The sequence below is a fragment of the Penaeus chinensis genome, chromosome 39 (genome assembly GCF_019202785.1).
Source record: "Penaeus chinensis breed Huanghai No. 1 chromosome 39, ASM1920278v2, whole genome shotgun sequence".
Lineage (NCBI taxonomy): Eukaryota > Metazoa > Arthropoda > Malacostraca > Decapoda > Penaeidae > Penaeus > Penaeus chinensis.
The window spans coordinates 18,614,449-18,639,448 of NC_061857.1; the positions used below are offsets into that span (position 1 = coordinate 18,614,449).

The window sequence follows — 25,000 nt, forward strand, 5'->3', positions numbered from 1 at the left end:
GCCCCCCCAGGGTACAGCATGATCTGAATGGGCTCCACCAGGAAGTTGCCAAAGGTCATGCCTCGCTGGTTCATGATGGTGATGTCGGGCACCCACAGCTTACTTTAAGAAATATTCTATATGGATACAAACACACCCACACACCCACACACGCATACATATAAATATATATATATATATATATATATATATATATATATATATATATATATATATGTATGTATATGTATATATATATGTGTGTGTGTGTGTGTGTGTGTGTGTGTGTGTGTGTGTGTGTGTGTGTGTGTGTGTGTGTGTGTGTGTGTGTGTGTGTGTGTGTGTGTGTTTGTGTGTGTGTGTGTGTCTACCTACTGCACATGTGCAAGAGGTATATGAGGCATACGATTAAAGGCTCTTTTCTTGACCTACAAATATATTAAAAAATCAATGCAGTCTCGAGAATTACATGACACTTTCTATCTGCTTTCTTGCATTTCATGCGTTCGAAATTGTGCAAGAGCTTAAAAGGCATGAAGCATACCTGATGGTGTCCGAGCCGAGAGAAATGTTCCTGAGCGTGCCGTTCAAACGGCTGTCCTTCCAGTCCGCCGACAAGTGCAGGTCGATCACCATCTCCTGAGGGTACAGGCGATCGAAAGCTGATATAAATGTCATTTTCAAGTAAAAAAATAACATAACTATTTGCAAGGTATATCAAAAGGCTTGAACAATAAAATTTCTAACATTACTCATGTGGATTTGTTGATCACAGAATCTAGAAAACCATAAATTACAATTTATACAAGTCTTGGATGAGTCAAGCATCGCAAATTGCCATATACTTTGATATAAATAGTAATGATAAAGATCTACTTACCTGATTGTGCTGATCGATCTTCTGGATATCGGAGATAATCCATTGAATCAGACAGATGGTTTCTCCTTCTGCAATGCATGGGAGGACGGAAACAGTTGCATCTCTAACTCTCCTCTGCCTTTCCCTCCCTCTTCCCCTTTCTAACTCCCCCTTTTCCTCTCCTTCTCTCTAACTCCCCCTTTTCCTCTCCCTCTCTCTAACTCCCCCTTTTCCTCTCCCTTAAGGAAACAAAGCATGGCTATACTCTGTTTCTTTTTAAGTTCACTGATACGGCGTTCTCGGGAAATTGATGCAGAGGCACTGCTTTCTGGAAAGGTCAGTCTCACAGGCATAGCAGAAGCCTGCTATGGGCTGTAGCTTCGCCATAAAATTAAACAGTTCAGGGCAGGGCACCCGTCTTAATTGACAGATGGCGGGAAAAAAATTAAAAAAAAAGGGAGAGAATATCATATCCTCGGAAGCAATATTTGAATACCTCCATCTGGATGTTTAGATACTAGGTGGCCTCTTAAAAAGAGCACCACGCCACATTGCAATGACCATATGTATAAGGGATAGCCAAAAAACTGATATCGTCAGATACCAAGCTGAACTCGTCAAGCTCTTGCCAAAGCCAGACGTATCATCTCTTCAGGCTCGCCCCCAGGGTGGGCTTTGCTTCCTTGATTGTTTTCCAAAGATGAATTGCTTTCTCATACATTATTTCATTAAAGTGCATTAAAGCATCATAGATCCTTAAAGCTCAGAGTAAATGAGAGAGCGAGAGAGAGAGAGAGAGAAAGAGAAAGAGAAAGAGAGAGAGATAAAGATAGAGATAGAGATAGAGATAGATAGATAGATAGATAGAGAGAGAGAGAGAGAGAGAGAGAGAGAGAGAGAGAAAGAGAGTGAAATAGAGAGAGAGAGAGAGAGAGAGAGAGAGAGAGAGAGAGAGAGAGAGAGAGAGAGAGAGAGAGAGAGAGAGAGAGAGGGGGGGGGGGGGAGGGGGAGAAAGAGAGAAAGTGAGAAAGAAAGAGAGTGAGAGAGAGAGAGAGAGAGAGAGAGAGAGAGAGAGAGAGAGAGAGAGAGAGAGAGAGTGAAAGAGAGAGAGAGAGAGAGGGGGGGGAGGGAGGGGGAGAAAGAGAGAAAGTGAGAAAGAAAGAGAGAGAGAGAGAGAGAGAGAGAGAGAGAGAGAGAGAGAGAGAGAGAGAGAGAGAGAGAGAGAGAGAGAGAGAGAGAGAGAGTTCTGCATTTACTCATCCTTTACATCGCGATGTGTTTTCCTCCGACCCAGAACGATCCCTACCTGGGGGATAGTCCTTGCTGTAGGAAGGGGGGAGGTGGTACTCGGTCCGCTCTGTGAGGCTCTCGTCGGACTCGGCGTCTGCCCTTTGCCAGGCTGCCAGCAACAACCTGCGACGGTGATATAAACTCAAATTGCCATCCTATTAAACAGTTGACTGCGTTTGTTGTTTGCCGATTTGTTTGTGGATGTGTCTGCCTGTTATCATTTTTGTATATCTGTCTTAATGTTTATTCGTCTACTGAATTATAACGTACATATATGTGGTTCTTTTATGGCTATTCCTAAAGATCTTGTCAATCATATTTAGGAAGTTTTTGATTACACTACAAAAAGTGAACTCGTTAGTGATAGAATTTCAGATGGATTCACCAGTAGCATACAAAACCTAACAAAACAGTAGCATACAATAACTAACAATAACAATATATATATATATATTTTTTTTGTTCGAGGTTTTGAATTATGCACACTTAAACTTATTCATCTGCATTGTTTCAAACTAGTTTCGGGAAGCAAATCTTTCATCAGGTCAGGATCATCCACTGAATCCCTGGTTAAAAAAGGATCCTGTGCCCATATTCGTGCTAGGCAAACCTTTTAGTTGCAGATTCAGTACTGATGGCCAATTCTTTTGCAGCGGTTCATCGAGAAAAAAAAGCTATATTCCCATTCATAAAGTGCTTGATTCTAGGCGAAAGCCCATAACCTCTCTCTGACAGTGCTCACTGTTTCCTTGGATTTAAGTATTTAGCTAATTCAGCTGAATACATCTGCCAGGTATGCCAGAGACAGACTGAGCACTTCTCAAAGTTTCAAAGTGGCCAGCGATGTTACTTCCTTGATTTTCAAAAAGCTGTTTGATTTCTTAGTGTGCTCAGTAGACAAGTGAAAGCATCCTGTCATGAGAGAGCTGATTTGCATGCAAAGCATGGCTAACGTGTGTCATGGAGCAAAACCTTTTTTGTTTCATAACACCTGTGCAATTTGACCAACACGTATTGTCATCCCATGCTAAAAAAAAATACATTTTATATTCTTGCATGCCCCTAGATTGAATTCACAATAGTTTGCCACATAGGCCTTGGGTAGGTCTAAACTTGGTAGACCTATCCAACTAAACAGCCAATTTGACCAGGCGTTTTCATGATCGTTACAGTGTATCTCTACTTTGCAACATTACTCTAATGCAGATCTTGCAAAGTATGACCTTCGGACTGTTTAATGAAATTGTTAGCAACACATCCCACTCGCCACGACTATGGAGCTCCTTTTACTGTAAGAATTCAATTTATTTTTTGCATAGTTTATTATTTCATTCACTTAATATATTCACAACTCTTAATTTATTTGTTCTTAATCTTTCAATGCAATTATTTTCTCCTAAATTTATTTCATCTTTTGTATTTCCTTATCCTTTCAAAATGCATCAATACTGTTTTTTTTAAGATTTAAAAAAAGGAACAAACCAGGAATAAAACGAAATAATTTTCAAGAAAAATCCCTCAGTCTGTATATTTTCAAAATTTACAATACATATATCACAGCCTAACTAGCTTCTTATAAACAGAGAAAATATACTAATCTCTCTCCCTCGAAGGGCTTAAAGAAAAACACCAAGGGTCCAGTGAGGCCGAGCGCTCCGCGAATCACACAAGAAAAAGTTTTTTTTCTGCATTGGTTGTGTCTCTTGGCTATCAACCAGCAGTATATGGCCAGGTTATTAAGCCAATGGATCCTATTCATTGTATCATTCTAGATAAGGTCTCCTTCAGAAAAGTAATTACTTTACTTACAGTTTCTTCAACATCTGCTATATTAATATGTTTGATAGAGTGAAATTGGTGTTTTTAAATCTGAAATGGTGTTGTCTATGATTATTGAATTGATGACAAGTTTTTAAGATGTCTTTTATTAATAGACTAGGTGTGCAATGGGACATTATGGTGATTTTTTTTCTCGATGTAAGGAGTAATGTGTATAACTCTCGTGGTGTTGATCTTTAGGCGAGCCAACACCACCTCCTCCTTTCTGATTTTCCTGTGTCCCACTTTGCTATTGTTCTGCTGGTTTATTGTAGGCTTGTCCACTCTTATTGCCAGAGGTGTTGTATTTGTGCTTTTATAAAGGAAACAAAATATCTACGCTAAGGTCCAGATCACCAGTTGACCCGGCTAATTTGTCAGGAGATGATAAATGTCTAGGTCCAATATGCTGTTACCACTGCAATGAAGCTCATGAAGCTTCTTCAAAGCAATGTAAAAAGTACAAGTTTGAAAAAGAAGTATTGGTAATCAGGAGCAAGCCAGGTAAGTCCTTTGCCTCAGTTCTACTGCACCCTCCCTACTTCCTGCAATTCCTAGCCCTCCAAAACTTTTTACATAGTATACTCTGCCACTACCTTTAAACTTTAGTCCTCAAATGCTGAAAGTGCCTCAGGTGAGTTGTTCCACCAGAACCGGACTTGGAGTGAGGGGTCTATTGAGGAGATGACTCCTCCCAAAGTAAGGTCTTTGGAGCCATCAGTCAAGGGTCCAGAGGTCTTACCGGTGACAGCTTCAGCTGCCACCACATCCACAGGGGCCTCTGCTGCTAAACAGAATGCCCCTGAAGCAAAGGCTCAGGTACGCCCTTTGCCCGGGCAAAGGAATCCTAAGCCTGTTCAAACTACTCCTTCCAGAGTGGGGTCTTTGGAACCATCAAGCAGGCTCCGCAGGCCTCAGTGGTAATGGTCCCAGCTGACACAGCATCCATAAGGGCCTCCGCTGCTAGACGGTATGCTCCTGAACCAAAGGCTCAGGTCCATCCTCTACCCAGGCAAAGAAATCCATAGCCTGTCCAAAGGAAGCCTATGTAAACTAGTTACACAGGTAAGCCCTTCAAAAGGTACTCCCAAGATGCTGGAAAGGGACAGCCTAAAGGTGCTGCCAAACACTTTATGAAGAGGTAGTTTGTCAACCTGAAGAACTGGATACCCTAATCCAATTGAACTGTCAGGGAATTCATGCAAAATGGAAAGTACTGCAACATCTGATTGCTTCATGTAACCCAGTTTGTGTATGTCTACAAAAGATTATCATCATCATCATCATTATGGAGCTAACGCCGGCAGGGGCGCATAGCCGCATCCAACCTCCGCTTCCACCTACGAGGATCCCTCATGGCGAGCCGCCAGGCAGGGGCCCGGCCCATCTCTAGTTCCTCACGACAGGTTTGATCAATTTGCCCAAGCCACGACCTTCTCGGTCGTCCCACAGGCCTCCTCCACCCAGGGTTGTCTCGGACAGAGACAACCTGATGGGCAGGATCATCCTGTGGGAGTCGCGCCAAGTGGCCATATAGCCTGAGTTGGCGATCACGGATTGTGCAAGTAACAGGTCCTGTACCGGTCTCACGGTGCAGCCGTTGGTTGGACACATGGTCCCGCCAACTGTACCCCATGATCCGGCGCAAGGATCTGTTACAAAAGGCGTCAAGACGAGATTCCAGAGCACAAGATAGTGTCCAAGTTTCACTACCATAGTGTAAAACTGGCAGTATCAGGGCCTTGAAAACACGTAACTTGGTCCTTCTGCACAGGTACCGACATCTCCAAATACTCTTGTCGAGAGATTTCATGACCCCTGCTGCCAGGCCAATCCGTCTACTGACTTCTTGGTCTGACAGCCCAGAGTCGTGAAATGCACTACCGAGGTATATAAAGCTCTTTGTGACTTCGATCTTTTCACCGCAAGCACGTATCGACTGTACAGGGTCTCCTAGCAGGCCCCCAAAATCCTGGATCTTGGTCTTGGTCCAGGAGACCTCTAGCCCCAGGGGCTTCGCTTCATTGCTAAATGCATCAAGAGCCGCCACAAGGGTTTCCAGAGATTCAGAGAGTACGGCAACATCATCGGCAAAGTCAAGGTCTGTAACCTTGATATTGCCCAGAGTTGCTCCACAGTGACTTTGGACAGTAGCTCTACCCAGTATCCAATCCATGCAAGTGTTGAAAAGTGTTGGTGCAAGAACACAGCCTTGCCTCACCCCTGAACTAACAGGGAAGAAGCTCGACAGGCCCCCACCACACTTTACAGCACTTTCAGTGCCTGTATACAGGTTTGCTATTAGTCCAATAATCCTTATTGGAATTCCTCTTAGTCTCAGGATCTCCCAGAGAGATTCGCGATGCACCGTGTCAAACGCCTTCTTGAGATCGATGTAGGCTGCGAGCAGCCCACGTCCGAACTCACGACGGCGCTCTATAATGATTCGAAGCGCCAGGATGCGGTCTATTGTGGACTTACCAGGAGTGAAACCAGATTGCTCCGGTCTTTGGTGCCTCAACAGGTGGTCCCTGATACGTCTCAGTAAGATGGGTGCGAGTACCTTTCCTGGTACACTGAGTAGTGTAATGCCTTGGTGATTGCTGCAGTCCCACCGATCCCCTTTCCCCTTCCAGAGAGGGATGACCACACCCCTCAGCAGGTCAGGGGGAAAGGTACCAGTCTGCCAGATGGCAGACAGGACTGCATGCAAGCCCCTTGCCATAGGTTCTCCACCAGCCTTTAACAGTTCAGCTGGGATGCCACAGACACCTGCTGCTTTACCACTCTTCAGCTTGGAGATCGCCCCCCTGATTTCGGTCAGGGAGGGTGGATCCTCGCTGATGGGTGGATCTGGGAGAGGAGTCTCAACATTACCCACATCCATGTTAACTGTTGGTGGATCAACCTTATACAACTGCTCAAAATACTCAGCCCAATGCACACGCACCCCATCAGGATCCGAGATTATCTGGCCACTTGCTGAGCGGACTGCAGCCGTCTGTGAGGGGGACTTGGAGTTCAGCTTTCTCAGAGCTTGGTAGGCAGGACGAAGGTCATTTACAAGAAAATGGCTTTCGACCTCCTCTGCAAGACTACTGATAAACTGTTCCTTATCCCTTCACAACAGTGACCTAGTCCTGCGCACCAGAGAGCGGTGCAAAGTGCGATCCCCTGACAGTCGAGCCGCACGACAAGCATCTGTGGCTTCCAGCATCTCCTGCGAGATGGAATTCTGTCTTGTTCTTGGGCGTTCACCAATGGATTCCTGAGCTGCATCAAGCGTTTCACGCTTGAAGGTATCCCACATAAGAACAGGGTCTGTCTGGCCCTCGAGTGCTGTGAGACGACCAGAGATAGCCTCGGCAAACCCCCGGGTACACTCGTCCTCCCTCAATCTGTCCAAATTAAACACCCTAGGGTGTTCATTTGGGCGACGGGGGGTTCTAAAGTGGACCCGGAGAGTAGCCACTACTATTCTATGGTCAGTTCCACAGAACTCAGCGCTTCGATATACCCTGCAGTTCTGGAGGATCCTCCATCGAGTGCTAACGAGGATGTGGTCGATCTCCTTGGCCACTCTTCCTGTATCGCTGTACCAAGTCCAGCGATGCGGGTCAGAACGCTGATACCAGGAGCCAGAAATCCTCAATTTCTGGGACCTAGCAAAGTCACGGAAAAGGAGGCTATTCTCGCTGCCAGCATCAGCTCCTGAGCCATGAGGACCGACAGACATCTCATAGCCAGCTCGATCACAGCCGGATACCGCATTGAAGTCGCCCAGCACAATACGAATATCTTGCCGAGGACATCTGTCTGCCACAGATGCAAGTTTGGCGTAAAACATCTCTTTCACCTCAAGTTTATATACATCCGTAGGAGCGTATACAGCAACAAGAGACATGAAGCCAAATGAAAGTTTCAGTCTTAATACAATAATACGCTCATCGACTGAAGTGACCTCAACTACCAAGGGTTGAAGTCTGCTGGAGATGGCTATGGCTACTCCCTGGAGATGGTGGCCATCGCTGCGGCCCGACCAGTAGTAGGTGTAGCCACCCACACTAATCGTGCCACTGCCAGGTCTTCTCACCTCCGAGAGAGCAGCCACCTCAACTCTCAGCTGTTTCAATTCCCTCGATAGTAGTGGTAACCGATCGTCCTGTCGCAGGGAACGGATGTTCCAAGCCCCCACCCTAACAGTCCGCCTGAGGTCTAACCTCGGGCAGTCACTCCGGGTGGGCGCCACCTCTGCCACCCCTACCGACGCCGCCCCATATAGAGGAGGTTGGCTGGCTGCAGGCCCCATAATCCACCTGCAGGGCTCCCTGGGGCTTTCCCCCACAAGCATCACGCCAGGCTGGCGGCCGCTGGGACCCAGCTGGGATTGGGGGTAACCCCGCCTCCCCACCCGAGTCCCAGCGGTCGCCAACCCAGCGGGACCCACAGCCCGCCGTACTTGCTGGGTAGGAGGGACTTTAGCCCTCCCCCCAGCGTCAACATCTACATTGTTCGTTGCCAGTGGTTATCTCGGGGGGGCCGACTGGCAAGGCCTGCCTCCCCACAGCCGCCCATTAACCCCAGGGGGCGCGGGGGACAGGAGTTAGTACGAAGCCAGGGCGTATCCACACGCCGGTGGGCCATAGCTCCGTACCTTTAGGGCCTCCTGCTGCTCCAAGAGCCTCCACAGTTCAGCCTAGGACCGCAAGGTACCTAGTTTCCATGGGTGGCCACGAGGAGGCACTGTAGAAGTCTTGATGATGGAGAGGCTATGAGCTGGCAGGGGAGTCTTATGACCAGGGAAAATCGTCTGATTACAAGTTCAAGCCCAGTATGGGACATTTGATAATGGACCTCATGGAGGAGTAGCAGTGATGGTACGTTAGGACATTCCCTTTCAGGCCATCCACCTGCAGATGACACTGTGGGCAACAAACCATGGGTTCAAATTTTCTCCAAGCAAGACCATAGCTATGCATTTCCATTCTCCTATGGTAGGAGAATGAGGAATCTTGTGGAAGATTTTAATTTAAATTTCACTAAGGTTCTGAACTCTCCTATTCCCTCCTTGGACCAATCAAGTCGAGTTGGATTTGGTCGGAATTGGGAAAGGGGAGAGATCTAAATCAGAAGTCAGAGAGAGATTTATTCAACACAAAAGCACTTTTAAGTACCAAGGATCAGATGCAATATATACAGATGGTTCGAAATATGAAAATGGAGTGGGCTTTGCAGCAGTGAGCAGAAGGAAGACTGTATTTGGCAGTCTTTCTCTAGCAGCCTCGATCTTCACTGCAGAGTTACATGCCATCCTTGCAACAGTCAAAATGACTAGAGATCAAACCATTCTATGGTAATATATTGTGACTCTCGTAGTGCCTTGCAAGCAATCAAGAGCTCAAACTCATCACATCCATTGGTGAGGGAGGCTCACGATTGGCTTGCACTGCACATAAAAAGATAACTGTGTTGGGTGCCAGCACATGTTGGTATCAGTAGGAATGAGCGAGCTGATCGGAAGGCCAAGATAGCTGCTGCTCAACCCTGTGATGCTCGTTTTCCTCTCCCACACACTGACTTGAAACCCAGCATCAGGCGTTGTCTTTGCGATAAATCGAGGGAACAATGGAGGCATACCTCTAGAAATAAACAGCGAGAGATTAAAGATGACCTTGGCAGTTGGGTGACCAGCATCCATCCCAACCCAGTCACAAGATTGACTCATGGGCCGATGATGGCTAAAAGTGAAGCACACTGTGAAGGATGCCAAGAACCATTAATGTTCGCACATGTAGTGGAAAGATGTGCAACATTCTCAGACCAAAGACGTATGTACTTGTCTCCCCCATATACACTGAAAAATGTATTGGGGAGGATTGTGACATAAAGGTCTTATTAGTTTTCTTAGGGAGACCAATATTTTCAATAAAATTTAATTATGCATAATGTTTATGCAATAATTTTATACATTTAGATCATAATATTTATGCTTTGATTTTAAACATAATATTTATTGTTATTTACAAGACATTTATTGATAGATTTTTACCATTTAAAATATTTTAACATGTCAATCTAACAAGATGTTCGCCGCTAATGACCTTAGCTGTTGACGTGGCAGATAATTTTAAATAATCAATCAATCAATCACGTCAAAAATTGCCTAATGTGACTTTTTCCGTCAGGATGGCTCGAGTTTTGAGCCGCCGTTGTGGCACATATCAGCACCTGCTGGCCGCATCTGAGTCGAAGGGGAATTACTTCTGCCTCTACCACAAAACCTCTATCCGAGTACATTTCAGGGTTCCAAGACACAGCCGCACACAAACATTTTGCACAGCATCCAAACCTTTCAGAACCACACATGACAGACCCTTAATCTAGTTTCGACCTAATCAGGACTCTATATATCATTAGCAAAGTCTTTCTGTCAGCTCCCCATTTATTACTAGAAATGCACTTTAATAAGTTAAGTGCTCTTTGACATTTATTCTTTAATTGACCAATGTGGTCTCTCCAATTTTGTTTATCATCAAAGAGTAGACCAAGAAATTTAGCAGAATTTTGAAATCTCCCATGTGAAAAAATTATCCCAGTACCTCACTTGAGGCCCTAGTTATGAATCACATCCAGTGCCAGTTGGATGCGATTTGCCGAGAACTCTGCATTACTGCTGGAATGCCAAAATGCACAATTATCGGTGCACAGTCAGTTTTTAAAATTCCGAGTGGGGGGGCTGGTAAGATGTCATTGGTCATAAACACTAATGATGTAGGTGCCAAGACAAATATTAGCCTTCCTAATATGTGTATGCGGGGTTGATACAGCCATTTAATCGATTAATTTTGTCAATTGATAAACTTTAATGTTTAGTTCTTTATCAGTTTGTTTTAATGCGGAAATTTCTTTATCTTTAGCTTTAAGCTGGTGACTGACATTACTTGCACTAGAGGTGACGCAAGTTCCTGCTGCAACATAGGAAGTATTAGCTTTAGTATAACTAACTACATGTTTCTCATATGCTAATGTTTCAGTCTCCTTCTTCAGGCATCTGCACTCAGCAGAGCCTGACTGATGGGGACCTCCACAATAAGCACATTTGAAATACTCATTAGTACATGTAATAGTGTTTTGAGCCTCAGTACATTTACGGCAATTGAATTTATTTGAGTCTTTGACAAAACATCTTAATGAGGTGCGTCTTATTTTTTGGCATCTATCACAATGCAGTGTTTTTTAGATGTAAGGTCTTACTTAGGCGCGTTCATACCCTAATTTGACATACTCAGGGATTTTATTTGAAGCAAAAGTCGAAAACAGTTAACGTCAACTACGTCTTGGTCCTTCATGCTCTCGAAAATTTCACTTCTTTCACCGTCCTCAAATCCCTGTGAAAGATTACTCCCTTAAAGTATTTGGGCCGATAGAAATTGAGATCATGAATTTGCATCAGCTTAATTCAATGCTTAACCTGGGAGTTATTTTCTACTTTTACAAGGAGGCTTTCATCACTCAATTTTTGGACAAAATCGAAATCGCCGTCCACTTGACCATCAAGGTCCTTTTTGATGATAAAAGGGTTCACTTTCAAAGGCGATCGATTTTCCTTCAAGCATTTAATATTCGCGAACCTTGCATTCTCAGAGGGACTCCTCCTTACCGCCCAACTTGCCAAGGCGAACACCATATATGCAGGAACCCACAAGGGAAATTCGGTAGGCTCAAGGAAGTCACGTGAAGTTAAGAAAATAAGTCTGAAAGAGAAAGTGCTCCAAAAGGACTCCCCAGACTACTGGGCCTCCCTACCCTAAGCCCACAAGGATTGCCCTGGTATAGAAGAGTGCTGCGGATCTGAGGTGGGGTGCTGACTACGCCTACTGTAGTCTCGTGTTATATCAAAGCAAAATGCAGAAATTTCTGAAATAAAACAAGCTTTAATCTTTAATTAGGGTAAACATAAGGCTTTTTATTTACTGTTACTGTATTACGAGAAAGGTCTGAGAAACGAGTCTCTTGTGCGAGTGTGGAGGCAAGACAACAAATGTTATTCTCTTGTTTGTATTGTCTCAAAATGTTTTTTAAATAAAATAAATTAAAATAAAAGTGAATCTCAATCAACCATTGGCAGAAGTGAAAATGGAATTGAGACCATAAAAGTTTGAGAAATGTAAGATATCAGTGCGGTAAAATAAATAAGAAATAAAAGCTCCAAGGACAAAGAGAGTAGTAATAATGGATGCCAAGAACGCCCACAGAGCACTGCTCAGGTGCTGAGCAGTGCTGCTGCTGTCAGGGTGAACTGGCCTAGCCTAGTGGGGGCACCTCATGTCCATTACATTATCATCAGCGGCAAACGATACGCCAGTTCGTAATCTTGGAATGTGTAATGTTTTATAGAGACAGCTGTTGAACTTACTTTTAAGGCTTTAGACCTGACCTTATTTTCGCAGTTTCTAAAGTCCAAGTAATAACGTGTGAAATATGGCAACATGCTTGAAACATAGTGTCAGTCTTTCTTTTTTTTTTCCAAATAATTCATTCTTGACCTTCACAATACAGTATGTTATTTTGATTATAATTTTAATAAGTGTTATTCCTTATTAGCCCTATAACTTTTGGATCTTAATAATCATTATTACCATTGTTATTGAAATAATTAGAATGTTTTTTATCATTACTATTATCATTATCATAAGTATTGTTAACCAAGATAATTATTACATCATTTTTATAACTATTATTGTTGTTATTCATATCATTATTATTATTACAATTATTATAATCATAATTACCATAATCATTATCATCATCACTGTTCTTACTGTTATCATTATCATTATCATTCGTTTTACTGTTATCAGTGTAAATATTCCTCTTCACTGCTCCATCTTACACCAATTAACTTCCCCTGAGGAGCGAATCACAATCCATGACCAAAAGTCCCTTTGGGCTCAAGTACTTTTCTCAATATCCTTACTTTCCCTAATAATGTGGTCTTGAATCGCTGACAGAGGATTTAACCGTAGCTCTCCTATTCTCATCCCTGGAGCTTGGTGTCAGCAATGGAAGTGGACTTGTCCACATGAAGAGATTGGGCTGAGGGAGGAGTGTACTTGATGAATCCACATTTGCCGACAGAAGACCAAATGTTCCACATTTTTCAAGTGTCGCACCGGCCTCGCCCTTTTTATTGGAATTTGTTTACTGAATGGATACTTTAGTGGCTTCTGGGGAAAACAATTCTCGTTGCTTCTTCCTGCGGCCACATGGTCTTATATACTATTACACTTGTAATAATTCACACACTTAACTCAATTGAAGCGCATCTATTATATCACATTATAATAACAAGATAAATAAATTAGTAAAAATAATTAATTTACCTCCATATCCCTACTATAGGGCCTGGTGCTGTTAGGCGACCACAGCTGCCGTTGAAGGAAACAACCGAGTTCCAATACCGTCTATGTATTCAACTTTGAAACAACATTTTCATTCACCTTTCTACACTTACACGGCTCCCATAAATTATTTACAATTGACAATTAACATTATACTCCCTTAGAACTATATTCTTTACAAAACTTTCTTGAAAGAAAATACAAAAATAAAACATTATCTTCTGAGGTATAACAAATAAAGTAAAGCTCTCTGGGGGGGACTTCCCTGGTCCTCAAATGAACTCAAATACAATTCCATTCCTTATATTCTAAGCATAATCAGACTATGAATAGGTATCTCAACATAAGTAAATTCTTTAATATTTTACCATTTTTATCATGACATGAATCTGACATCATAATCTGTTTTCCTCACATGTCCATCTTCACCATAAATTTCTTGCACGACCCATTTTCCAATGGTTTCTAGTTTAATTTTGATCCTACTTTCCCATCTCTTCTGGGTTCAATCCAATTATCTCTAGATTGAAGAGATTGTAGAAACTTTTCCACCTAGAACAAAACACATTGGCTAAATACTGTACTCTTCGCCATCTTTTCCTTGAATATAGATTATTACTTTGAGAGTTACCTGGAGGTGGTAATATAACCTTTGATTTCATAGTCATAAAATGGTTTGGAGTTAGAGGATGTAAGTTCTCTATTGAATTAATACTGTCCAGTGTTATTGGACAACTATTGACAATGGATTCTGCTTTAAACATAAATGTTTGTAATGCATCATCATTTAGTTGGGTTCCATGCTGACAAAGTATCACAGACAAAATGTTTCGTACAGTACGAATCTGTCTCTCCCTTGCACCTCCCATATGACTAGCATAAGGTACATTCATTTTAAAATTAATCCAATCACAATTGTTCTTTAACATTACATTACTGATTTTTTGTTTGATACATTTCCTATAAAAAAAATCTCAAGTTCACTCTTGACACCTACAAAATTTGTACCTCTATCTGATCTCAACTGACGTACTGGCCCTCTTCTACCAACAAGACGACGATAAGCATTGAGAAAATAATCAGTATACATAAACTCAACAAATTCTAGGTGAACAGCTCTTGAAAATAAGCATGTGAACAATGCTCCATATCTCTTGACTTCACTGTGCCTTACCTTCACATGAAATGGACCAAAATAATATACAGCACAATAAGTGAATGGAGTTCAAGTCTGTCTTTTGGCAGATCTTGATTTCTTACCAACACTAAGTTTCTAATGTGCTTAGCTTCCATAGATGATCCATCTGTATCCATAAATGGATCTAATTCCTACAAACTGCTTGTTTTATTTAGGACATTCTCCTTTGCGTGAAGAATCCTTTTTCATCAGCATAATGTTTAGTCTGAAGTTCCTTTATTACTTTCTCTGCCTTTTCAAGCTCTGAAACTGCCTATAGAACTATAAGCTACATTTCTCTTAGCAATTTTCTCTTCAGAAGATTCTGTGGCTTTCTTATACTTACTTTGTAGTCTTAAACACAATGCAGTAGCTCATTTAGCTCTAAACCAATCTTAGAAATAGTCTAATCTATCAAGAAATGGTACTTCTTTCTTTGAAGTTAGTACAAATGACACTTTCTTGACTTCTGGATCATTCTCTAAAATGGCTCTCTATTCACAGGAACTTACACAATTATACAGTTTCTTCCACCACATCAACTTATTAATTATTCAACACAAAGTCCACGTGCAGCTGGCTTAGACTCTGAATGTACATAATTCCACTGAATAGGATCAGTCTTATCTCTAATATACTGAACTCTATTTGGAACAAAAACATGAAACTTTTTGACATCAACTGAAATGTATCCCAAGTCTGATTTACTATCTGTCCAAAATATTTCCTTTATATTTTGATAATCAAGTTCCTTTATTAACATGACACTTACTTTAGTTGACACTAATATTGCTGTCATTTCCAATCTTGGAATAGTAACAGCTTTCAGTGGAGTAACACTAGACTTGAACATAACTATAGAACAATTAATTTCATCATTAACAGTAACAACTCTAATATATGAACACTGCCCATAGCCATCTTGGAGGGCATCTGAAAAATGGTGTGATTCTACTGATTTAATTTCTCTTGGCAACTTAAGGTCTGCAACTCTCATAATTAATTTCTCCATTCCACCATTTTCTTTCCTAATAAAATCGATGGATTTACTAGACCCACGGGGTCAAATATGGAGCTAACTGTTGACAAAATGCCTCTTCTGGTTAAAGGCTTGCTATTGAAATTAACTCCATGCACCATTCTATTCCAAGTGTTCTTTCTATTGGTAGTATATCCTTTGTCAAGTCAAGACTTTTAGTTTTGTTAGATATTGCTTCTAGACTAATAGCAGAAATCACTTCTTTTTTGTTTGAGGAAAATTTGTGCAATGTGAAACCTCTTAATTTACATAAACCTTTACTTTTGTCAATCAAGTCAAAAGCTTCAGCTACTGTTGACACTGACATTAACCCATCATCTACATAAAAAATATCATGACCACAATCTTTTTCATACTGATGACCAAAGTAAGTCTCTGCTTCGACATTCAACTTTAACTTGATGGTACATTTGCTTAATGTCACAAATAAATGCTACTGGTTCCCGTAAGATTATTTGTTAATTCTGGATCTTTCATTCAGTGATACATTTTGATAGCAAGCTCTGTTGTCAAAAACTACCCTTATTTTTCCTGGCTTTTTGGGATGGTAAACAAACATTGCCTTCGTCCTTACATAATTCTTCCTTTGGGATTGGTTCTGCATAGCCTTTCTCTGTGAGATCATTCATAAATTTGACATGATCTTCATAGTAATCTTTCTTTTGCCCGAACTTTCTTTTAAGATTCATTAACCTGTGCAAAAAATCTCCATTATTTGGGAACTTGAAATATACATCCTTTAAATAATGACCTCTTTCAACCTGATAAATTCCTTCCCTCATTATTTTTTATAAATCATCTACTTCATTAAAATCAAGCTCAAACTGTTGTGAGAAGACAAAATTCATTCTCATGGTTAATTATAACTTCTTGAATCATTGTTCTATATATTGTGACTACATCTACTTTCTTTGAATCAACACCTCTGACCTTACCTATAATGCCCCAACCAAGATCAGTTTTGCATAGGGATCAGTGTCATTGCCATTAATGATTTCCTTTGGCTTAATTGCCTTAAGACCAATCAGGAGTCCCACTTCTACATCATCATTGTAAATCATTAGTTTCTCAACTATTCTTTGCAAATGTGACATTTCTCTGGCAATCTCAGGTCTTAGTATTTTATCTCGCCTGCAAGGAATTACTTCTTTAGAATAAGCATGAGATATTTTTTTTTATTTATACATACCCTTTAACGTTAGACCACAAGTTTTAGAGCATGTAACAGTTTGTTCACCATTCATAGATAAACCTTTGTTCCATCAACACCTAACTTACCTAGAGTACTGTTTTTAATAAATACACCAGATTGATCATCAAGTAGTGCATACACCAAAGCTTTCCTCTGCTCGTCACTTTTATGGTGCAACCACACAGGAACTATCATTGAGTTAACATCCATAGCAATACACTTATTTACTTTAATTGTATTAGAAACAACAGCCTCTTTTTCTTGTTCCTTAACTTGAACTTTATTTTCAGACTCCCATCTGTTCTTTTGCATTAGTGCATCATCATGCAGAGAAGTAGGATGTAATCTATTTCAGGTTTTGCACTTGCTCCTTTTATTTTACGGCAATATTTGACATGTGTCCTCTCTTTAGGCAACCTCTACATAATCTGTTTTTATCAACAATATAATTTTTGTTTTTCAAATCCAAACTTAGAAACTTATTACAATTATTAAACTTATGTAGCTGACTGCAAAATGGGCAAGCAAATTTACAGTTGTCACTCATTTTATTATTAACTTCACTAGTTTCTGTGACAAAGCTTTTCACTGACCTTGACTTACCTCTAACACCTGTATATTTAACTGCAGTGATTGACGTTATTGGGTTCCATGCCTTTGAAACTTCTTTTCTTACAAATGTACAACATTTTGTGAAAGAGGGAAATTCTGAATATAATAAGCCATCATCACTCTCACCAAGTTCACTGGCTTTATATAACTCTCTATCTACAAATGTATTCCATCTTTCAGCTATAGGATGTGGCATATTCTGTAACATTCTCTGATTCTTTATGAGATCATTTGATATATTCAAATACTGAATATTACTCATCGCTGTCTTACACGCCAAGAAGTCAGAAAACTTCATCAAAGCTGGTCCATCTTTCGGAGGAATCCTTGATCACTCATGTAATTTCTTTCTATATACATTAGCAATTAAAAAAGCACTACCAAATCTTTGTTTTAAAAGCTTTTTAGCTTTACTGTAAACTTCAGTGGTATCTGATAACAAAAGTCCACTTATATCTTCTTCTGCTTAATAATACATTCTTTCAGTTGCTACTTTAGTTTTTGACTCAATTAAAGTCTCAAATGACTTGGCCCACATTGAATGCTGAAGTATGTCACCTTTGAAGACTTCTGGTTCAGGCCTAGGGAGCGAGTCACTAATTTGCCTAGAACAAAGAATTTCAGTCAATTGTTGAATAGCATCATTTTCTTCTGTTTTCCTTATACAAGACATTTTATTTGTTTGATTAACTAACACCTCATCCTTAGGAAAAAAAATAATTAGTTTTAGGATTCAGATTACTCACATATTCATCGTCAAGGTTTAATCTCTCTTTCAAACCTTTCTGTGATGCAGTGCATCATATTCTTCGATTTAACTTTACTCTCAGATACGGAATGGTTATGGTGTGGCAATGTTTTCAAATGAGACTTCACATACCTTCTTGTATAATCTTGCTTACTCTCAAACTTTCCTTCATTTGTGGTGAAAGCCTTTTTATCAACCCCTAATTCTTTTAGTTTTGCATTTTTAATTTAATTTTTAACCTTCATCATTTCTAAATCTAACTTTGCTAACTTCTCAATTAATTAATTACTTACTTTTTGATGAAGAAACACTCGAATGTCTAGAAAGTCCACTACTCCTAGTACTACGTGCAACTTGTAAAAGCGGTTTTGATCTTTCTCTGGAGTCAAATATAAACCTTTTTTGTCTCTTCCTCACATTTGATATATTGATATGAAAATTTATTAGAAGGCTCCAGAGCTTCATATCTATCATATGCATTCTGTACAGCTTCACACTTGGTTACTAGTGAAGTCCTAGTTCCTTAATTCAATTAAATTCTAGATAATCTAATCTATTATTTATATCAATGTAAAGTCTCTTCCAAGTAGATTTTGCACATTAACTTTATATTAATAACCTCTTTGAGTCTTAGTTCTAGATCTTACAATAGAAACATCAACTTGAATAACATTCTCATGCAACTCTAACCCTTCAGGGTTTTCAACTTCAACAGTGTGACTCATTGTGAATACACTGACTAAACAAAACAACAATTATGAATATACCATTACTACAACAGTCACCAGTTAACCCACATAAACAATTACCCTGTCTACAGTTACCTTGTTTTAAACTACAGATCAATAGTGGGAATGTAAATAACATCATCGTCATCATCATTTAGAAGCTAACGCCGGCGCATAGCCGCGTCCATCCTTCGCTTCCACCTACGAGGGTCCCTGGTGGCGAGCCGCCAGGCAGGGGAACGGCCCATCTCTAGCTCCTCACGACAGGTTTGATCGATCTGCCCAAGCCACGACTTTCACGGTCGTCTCAGAGGCCTCCTCCACCCAGGGTTGTCTTGGACAGAGACAACCTGGTGGGCAGGGTCATCCTGCGGGAATCGAGCCAAGTGACCGTATAGCCTGTGTTGGCGATCGCGGATCGTGCAAGTAACAGGTCCTGTACCGGTCTCACGGTGCAACCGTTGGTTGGACACATGGTCCCACCAACTGTACCCCATGATTCAGAGCAAGATCTGTAACAAAGAGCATCAAGACGAGATCCAAAGCACAATATAGCGTCCAGGTTTCACTACCATATAGTAAAACTGGCAGTACCAGGGCCTTAAAGACACTTAGCTTGGTCCTTCTGCACAGGTACCAGCATCTCCAAATATTCTTGTCGACAGATTTCATGACCCCCGCTACCAGGCTTCCTGGTCTGGCAGCACAGCATCGTGAACTGCACTACCGAGGTATATAAAACTCTGTAACTTCAATGTTATCACCACACATACCGACTGCACAGGGTCTCCTAGTAGGCCCCCAAAATCCTGGATCTTGGACTTGGTCCAGGAGACCTCTAGCCCCAGGGGATTCGCTTCATTGGTAAATACCACTAGGGTTTCCAGAGATTCAGATAGAATGGCAACATCATCAGCAAAGTCAAGGTCTGTAACCTTGATAGGGTTGCTCCACAGTGACTTTGGGCAGTGGCTCTATCCAGTATCTAATCCATGCAAGTGTTGAAAAGTGTTGGTGCAAGACCACAGCCTTCCCTCTCACCTGAACTAACAGGGAAGAAGCTTGAAAGGCCCCCACCACACTTTACAGCACTTTCAGTGCTTGTATACAGGCAATCCTTGTTGGAATTCCTCTTAGCCTCAGGATCTTCCAGAGTGATTTGCGATGCACCATATCAAACGCCTTCTTGAGGTCGATGTATGCTGCTATTGTGGACTTACCAGGAGTGAATCCAGATTGCTCCGACCTCTGGTGCCTCAGCAGGTGGTCTCTGATACATCTCAGTAGGATGTGCGCGAGTACCTTGCCTGGTATACTGAGTAGTGCAATGCCTCGGTGATTGCTGCAGTCCCACCGATCACCGTTCCCCTTCCAAAGAGGGATGACCACAACCCTCTGCAGGTCAAGGGGAATGGTACCAGTCTACCAGATGGCAGAGAGGACTGCATGTAAGCCCCTTGACATAGGTTCTCCACCAGCCTTTAACAATTCAACTGGGATGCAACAAACACCTGCTGCTTTACCACTCTTCAGCTGGCAGAGGAACCTCAACATTACCCGCATCCATGTTAACTGTTGGTGGATCAACCTGATACAACTGCTCAATGCCCAATGCACACACACCCCGTCAGGATCTGAGATTATCTGGCCACTTGCTGAGCGGACTGCAGTCGTCTGTGAGGAGGGCTTGGAGTTCAGCTTTCTCAGGACTTGGTAGGTAGGACGAAGGTCATTTACTAGGAAATGGCTTTCGATCATCTCTGCAAGATTCATGATAAACTGTCCCTTGTCCCTTCTCACGACAAGCATCTGTGGCTTCCAGTGTTTCCTGCGAGATGGAATTCTGTCTTGCTCTTGGGCGTTCATCAATGGATTCTTGGGCTGCATCAAGCATTTCACGCTTGAAGGTGTCCCACAGAAGAACAGGGTCTGTCAGTCTCTCGAGTGCTGTGAAATGACCAGAGATAGCCTCGGCAAACTCCCGGGCATCCTTCAATCTGTCCAAATGAAACACCCTAGGGCGTTCATTTGGATGACGGGGGTTCTAAAATGGACCCAGAGAGTAGCCACAACTAATCTAAGATCAGTTCCAAAGAACTCGGCGCTTTGATACACCCTGCAGTTCTGGAGGATCCTCCATTAAGTGCTAACAAGGATGTGTTCGATCTCCTTGGCCACACTACCCGTATCGTTGTACCAAGTCCAATGATGCGGGTCAGAGTGCTGATACCAGGCGCCAGAAATCCTCAATTTCTGGAGCCTAGCAAAGTCACGGAAAAGGAACGTAAATAACCTGGTGAATACCTGTTGTCCCGTTACTGCGCTTGTCACTTTTGGTCCCTGTTGTTCTTGGAATGTTGTCATTAGGTGAACTAATTAAGATCACACTTGACTGCTGGGGAGAATCAACTGCTCTACTGGTGCTGCAGCAAACAACAACGTTACTTGATAGAAGCTGTAAACTTGTTATGCAAGTAGTGTGTAATACAGCCTTCTTAGGATGACACCTTTGTTTTCATACTTCCTGGATGGAATTTGACATGGAATGTAATTTACTGTTGATGGATTTTCACTAAGTGTTGAGGTTTACTAGCCTGGAGTTCTGCTGTTATGGTGTTTTACTGGGTTGGAGATTTCCTAGGGTGGAGATTTCCTAAAGTGAAGTTTTACTGTCGCTGCGGCTTCGCATTTTATTTTTCACTAAATACTTCAGTAGTTTCTGGAGAAAAACATTTCTTCTTGCTTTTTCCTTTATTCTCCATTACTGATGAAATACAATTTCTACATGTTTATCCATATTTTCCATGCCCGTATTCATATGTAAAACTGCAAATAAAACATTTTGAGACATAACAACTGTGTCCACGTGGTCATATGTACTATTAAACTAGTAATAATTCACACACTTAACTCAATTGAAGCACATCTTTTAATACTAACAAACTTAACATGACATTATAATAATAGGATAAATAAACTAGTACAAAGAATGTAATTTACTTCCAAACTCCTACAATTGGGCCTGGTGCTGTTAGGCGACCACAGCTGCTGTTGAAGTAAACAACCGAGTTCCAATACCCGTCTATGTATTCAAGTTTGACGCATAATCTTTTAAAACATTTTCATTCACCTTTTCTTTCTTAATTAGGCTGCTACACTTACATTAAGATCAAAGCTGGGGTCACCGGGAAGCAGTTTCACTGCAACCTAGACCTAGTGCAAGCAGTGAATTCAGATGAGGGAAGTGCAGTGGGACCTACCCTCATTATTAGTAAGTAAGGCTAAGGAAAAGTCTGATATGCCTCGCCTGGGCTGTGTCCATGAGAGAAGTCCGGCCTGTGTCGACTAATGCCGATTTCCTAACGTGTGTCAGCAGGTGCTGACTCGACTGAGCTTAGTCCTTACCTGCCATGGTGCCCAGCCACAACAGTAACCTCCAGGCGACCATTGCAACTTCTTACGCCTGGGCAGGGCGTGAACTGTCGACCCCACGCATGAGAGGCAGACATGTTATCATTGTACTAGCCCGGAGACTTGAAAGTAATTAAGTTCGATATGAGGAGCTGAACCTTGCCCGGGCTATGCCCATGAGGGGAGCCCGGCATGTGTCGACAAATGACGACTTGTTATTGTGTGTCAGCTGGTGCTGACTCGACTGAGCATAGTCCTTACCTGCCATGGTGCCCAGCCACAGCAGTAATCTACAGGCGACAATTGCAACTTCTCGCGCCTGGGCAGGGCACGAACACTGATCTAAAAAAAGACTGGATCGAGCAACCTATTATTTTTGCGCGCCAGAATTTGAAGTTAATTTAGAATCGTTGACGCCATATTAGTGTGACCACCTTTTACTTCGGTGCTGTGCGATTTGAAAAAATTATGGGCAAGAACGGACCGCAGTGTTGTGCATTTGGTTGCAATAAACGGAGAAAGACGAAGGGAGAAGGGGAGAATGCCAGGAGTGACAGGGAAGGTAGCTCAGATGAAGAAACACAAGTCAGAAGGCAGCATCTTTTCACTCGTAAGTAGAGACCTACCTGTTGCCCTATTAATGTGAGCTGTCATTGGCTTCGAAGACAAAGTCTAGTCTTTATTTAGATCAGTGGGCACGAACCGCCGACCCTTCGGACACATTACCAGTGTAATAGCCCAGAGGTTGGAAGTAAATGTGAGTTCACTGTTTTTGTTGTGCTAAAATTCACACAAGCCAATACGGCATCTCTCAACTGGCAACTCAGGAATCCTCGCTGAGGGCTTAAAGGATGTTGGGTAACATGTCAATGCCTGTTTATTGGGTGTATCATGTGGCCGCTCACTGTTTTTCTATACATCTTTTCTTGCCCTTTTCTTTGTCGCCGTTTCAGATGCAACCCCGCAGGTCAAGAAGCATTTGATGCAACCGATGTGGAAAAAAGCCTGTATTTTCGCGCAACGAGAGGAGAAAGAAATAATGAGAAAAATAAAGAGAGGGAAGTCCACTGTCACTGTCATGTGCATACTTGCTGCCACCGACCGCCATTCCCAAAGATAAAAAGCATCCTGAAAGGTCAAGGAAGAGGACAACACTCACTGACCACCTTCTCAAACTAGTTGTGAACAGGAACCCTAGGCTGACTGCAAAGGATCTCAAGATACTCCACCTCGAGCTCCTTAACCCCTTGCCGACGGGTACGACGGGTAGACACGTGCTATGCCCACTGTTAGTACTTGTTTGATTGTTTTTACACATAGATGGCTATACTTGTACTAAGTCACCAATGAGCCAGTTAGGAGTACTGCCCGTCTCGCCCGTTCACCCTTTTCTTTGATTTACGAAATATTTTACATTATCTTATTTTGCTGTTACTAATATTAAAAAACATTATAATAATTATAATGTTTATAATAAAAATAACACCATCGATATCCATAGCACTAGTAAAAAACACGTTTTTCCCGCCAATTCAAATCACGTATGGTCACAAGGTCTATTAATTGACTCCTTTGTGGCTAAGCACTAGCAAAGCCATCTATGAGCAGACATTTCACAAAAAATATAGAAAATGGGCACAGCATTTTCCCCATTTTTTGTTCATTTTCCCCGACGGCATTGGGTTAAAGACCTCGCCATTTGTACCATCCAACACACCACCTCAAACATCACATTGATGCACTGAGTCGTGTGGCGACACGCAAACCCTTGCAGACCGACACATGCTGTGTAAGCTGCTTGTTTGTGTTAAACACAAGAACTGGTCAGTGGCAGACTGGCAGAAGGCCCTCTGGTCCAATGAGAGCAGTTCCTAAGTCGTGACATTCCACAGACTACGCCATATCTTCAATGCAGCACTGCCACCAGGATAATTCCCTGATAAATTTAAACACGCCACTCTCACCTTACTATCTAAACCAGGGGAGTCTGCTCACGAGGTGGGGAATTACCAGGTAAACTGTTAGAAAGGTTAATAACACAAAGACTCACCCCACACCTTGAAAACAAACAGACACACAACATTAGGCAATACGGCTTCCGCCTTCACAGGGACCGAGAACGCTATCGCCCTCGCTCACGAGATAACTCTCGGTTTCGCTAACAAGCACCAGACAAACGTGATACTACGAGACGTCCGCAAGGCCTTTCACAAGGTCTGGCACGACGGTCCCAAATATAAACTAACACAACTACACCTGCCCACACACTTCACACGCCTTCTCTGCAGCTTCCTAGACCACAGGACTGCCAGAATACGCCTGGGAGCCCACCTAGATACCTCCATCCACCATAGAAGTGGAGTACCTCAGGGAAGCGTTTTATCGCCACCCTTTATATCCTATATACTGAATCAGCACCATACAGCAACTATGCAGACGTCATCACACAGATTATCACACACCCCTTTAAATCACAACATTTCATGAAACGAACAACAGAAAAAGCTATACAGAATATCTACACCTTTGAGCACCATTGGTAAATACAAACAAACGTCAACAAATTCAAACTCATACTCATAGCAAGTAGAAACTCACAGTCACAGTGAACAACGTCCCATACACTCACAGAGGAAGCATGCTCGAATTTCAGTTCACAAGCACAGGCTTTACAACACACATCAAACAAACACAAGCAAAAAACGACACTCACAACTCCGAAGCTTTTCGTGTTGCACACCACGAA

At 42.0% G+C, this 25,000-nt stretch overlaps 1 protein-coding gene across 1 annotated transcript in view; it reads right to left on the reverse strand.

The window, feature by feature from the left end:
* The window catches only part of LOC125046805 (glycine receptor subunit alpha-2-like), a 51,301-nt gene that overhangs the window by 15,024 nt on the left and 11,277 nt on the right, over positions 1-25,000 (reverse strand). Inside the window, exons 2-5 of the mRNA XM_047644757.1 lie at positions 2,145-2,251; positions 860-927; positions 524-618; positions 1-102 (exon numbers count right to left, since the gene is read on the reverse strand). The exon at positions 1-102 is cut by the window's left edge and continues 18 nt beyond it. Coding sequence (XP_047500713.1) covers positions 1-102; positions 524-618; positions 860-927; positions 2,145-2,251 — 372 coding nt within the window. The remainder of the gene's footprint in view (positions 103-523; positions 619-859; positions 928-2,144; positions 2,252-25,000) is intronic.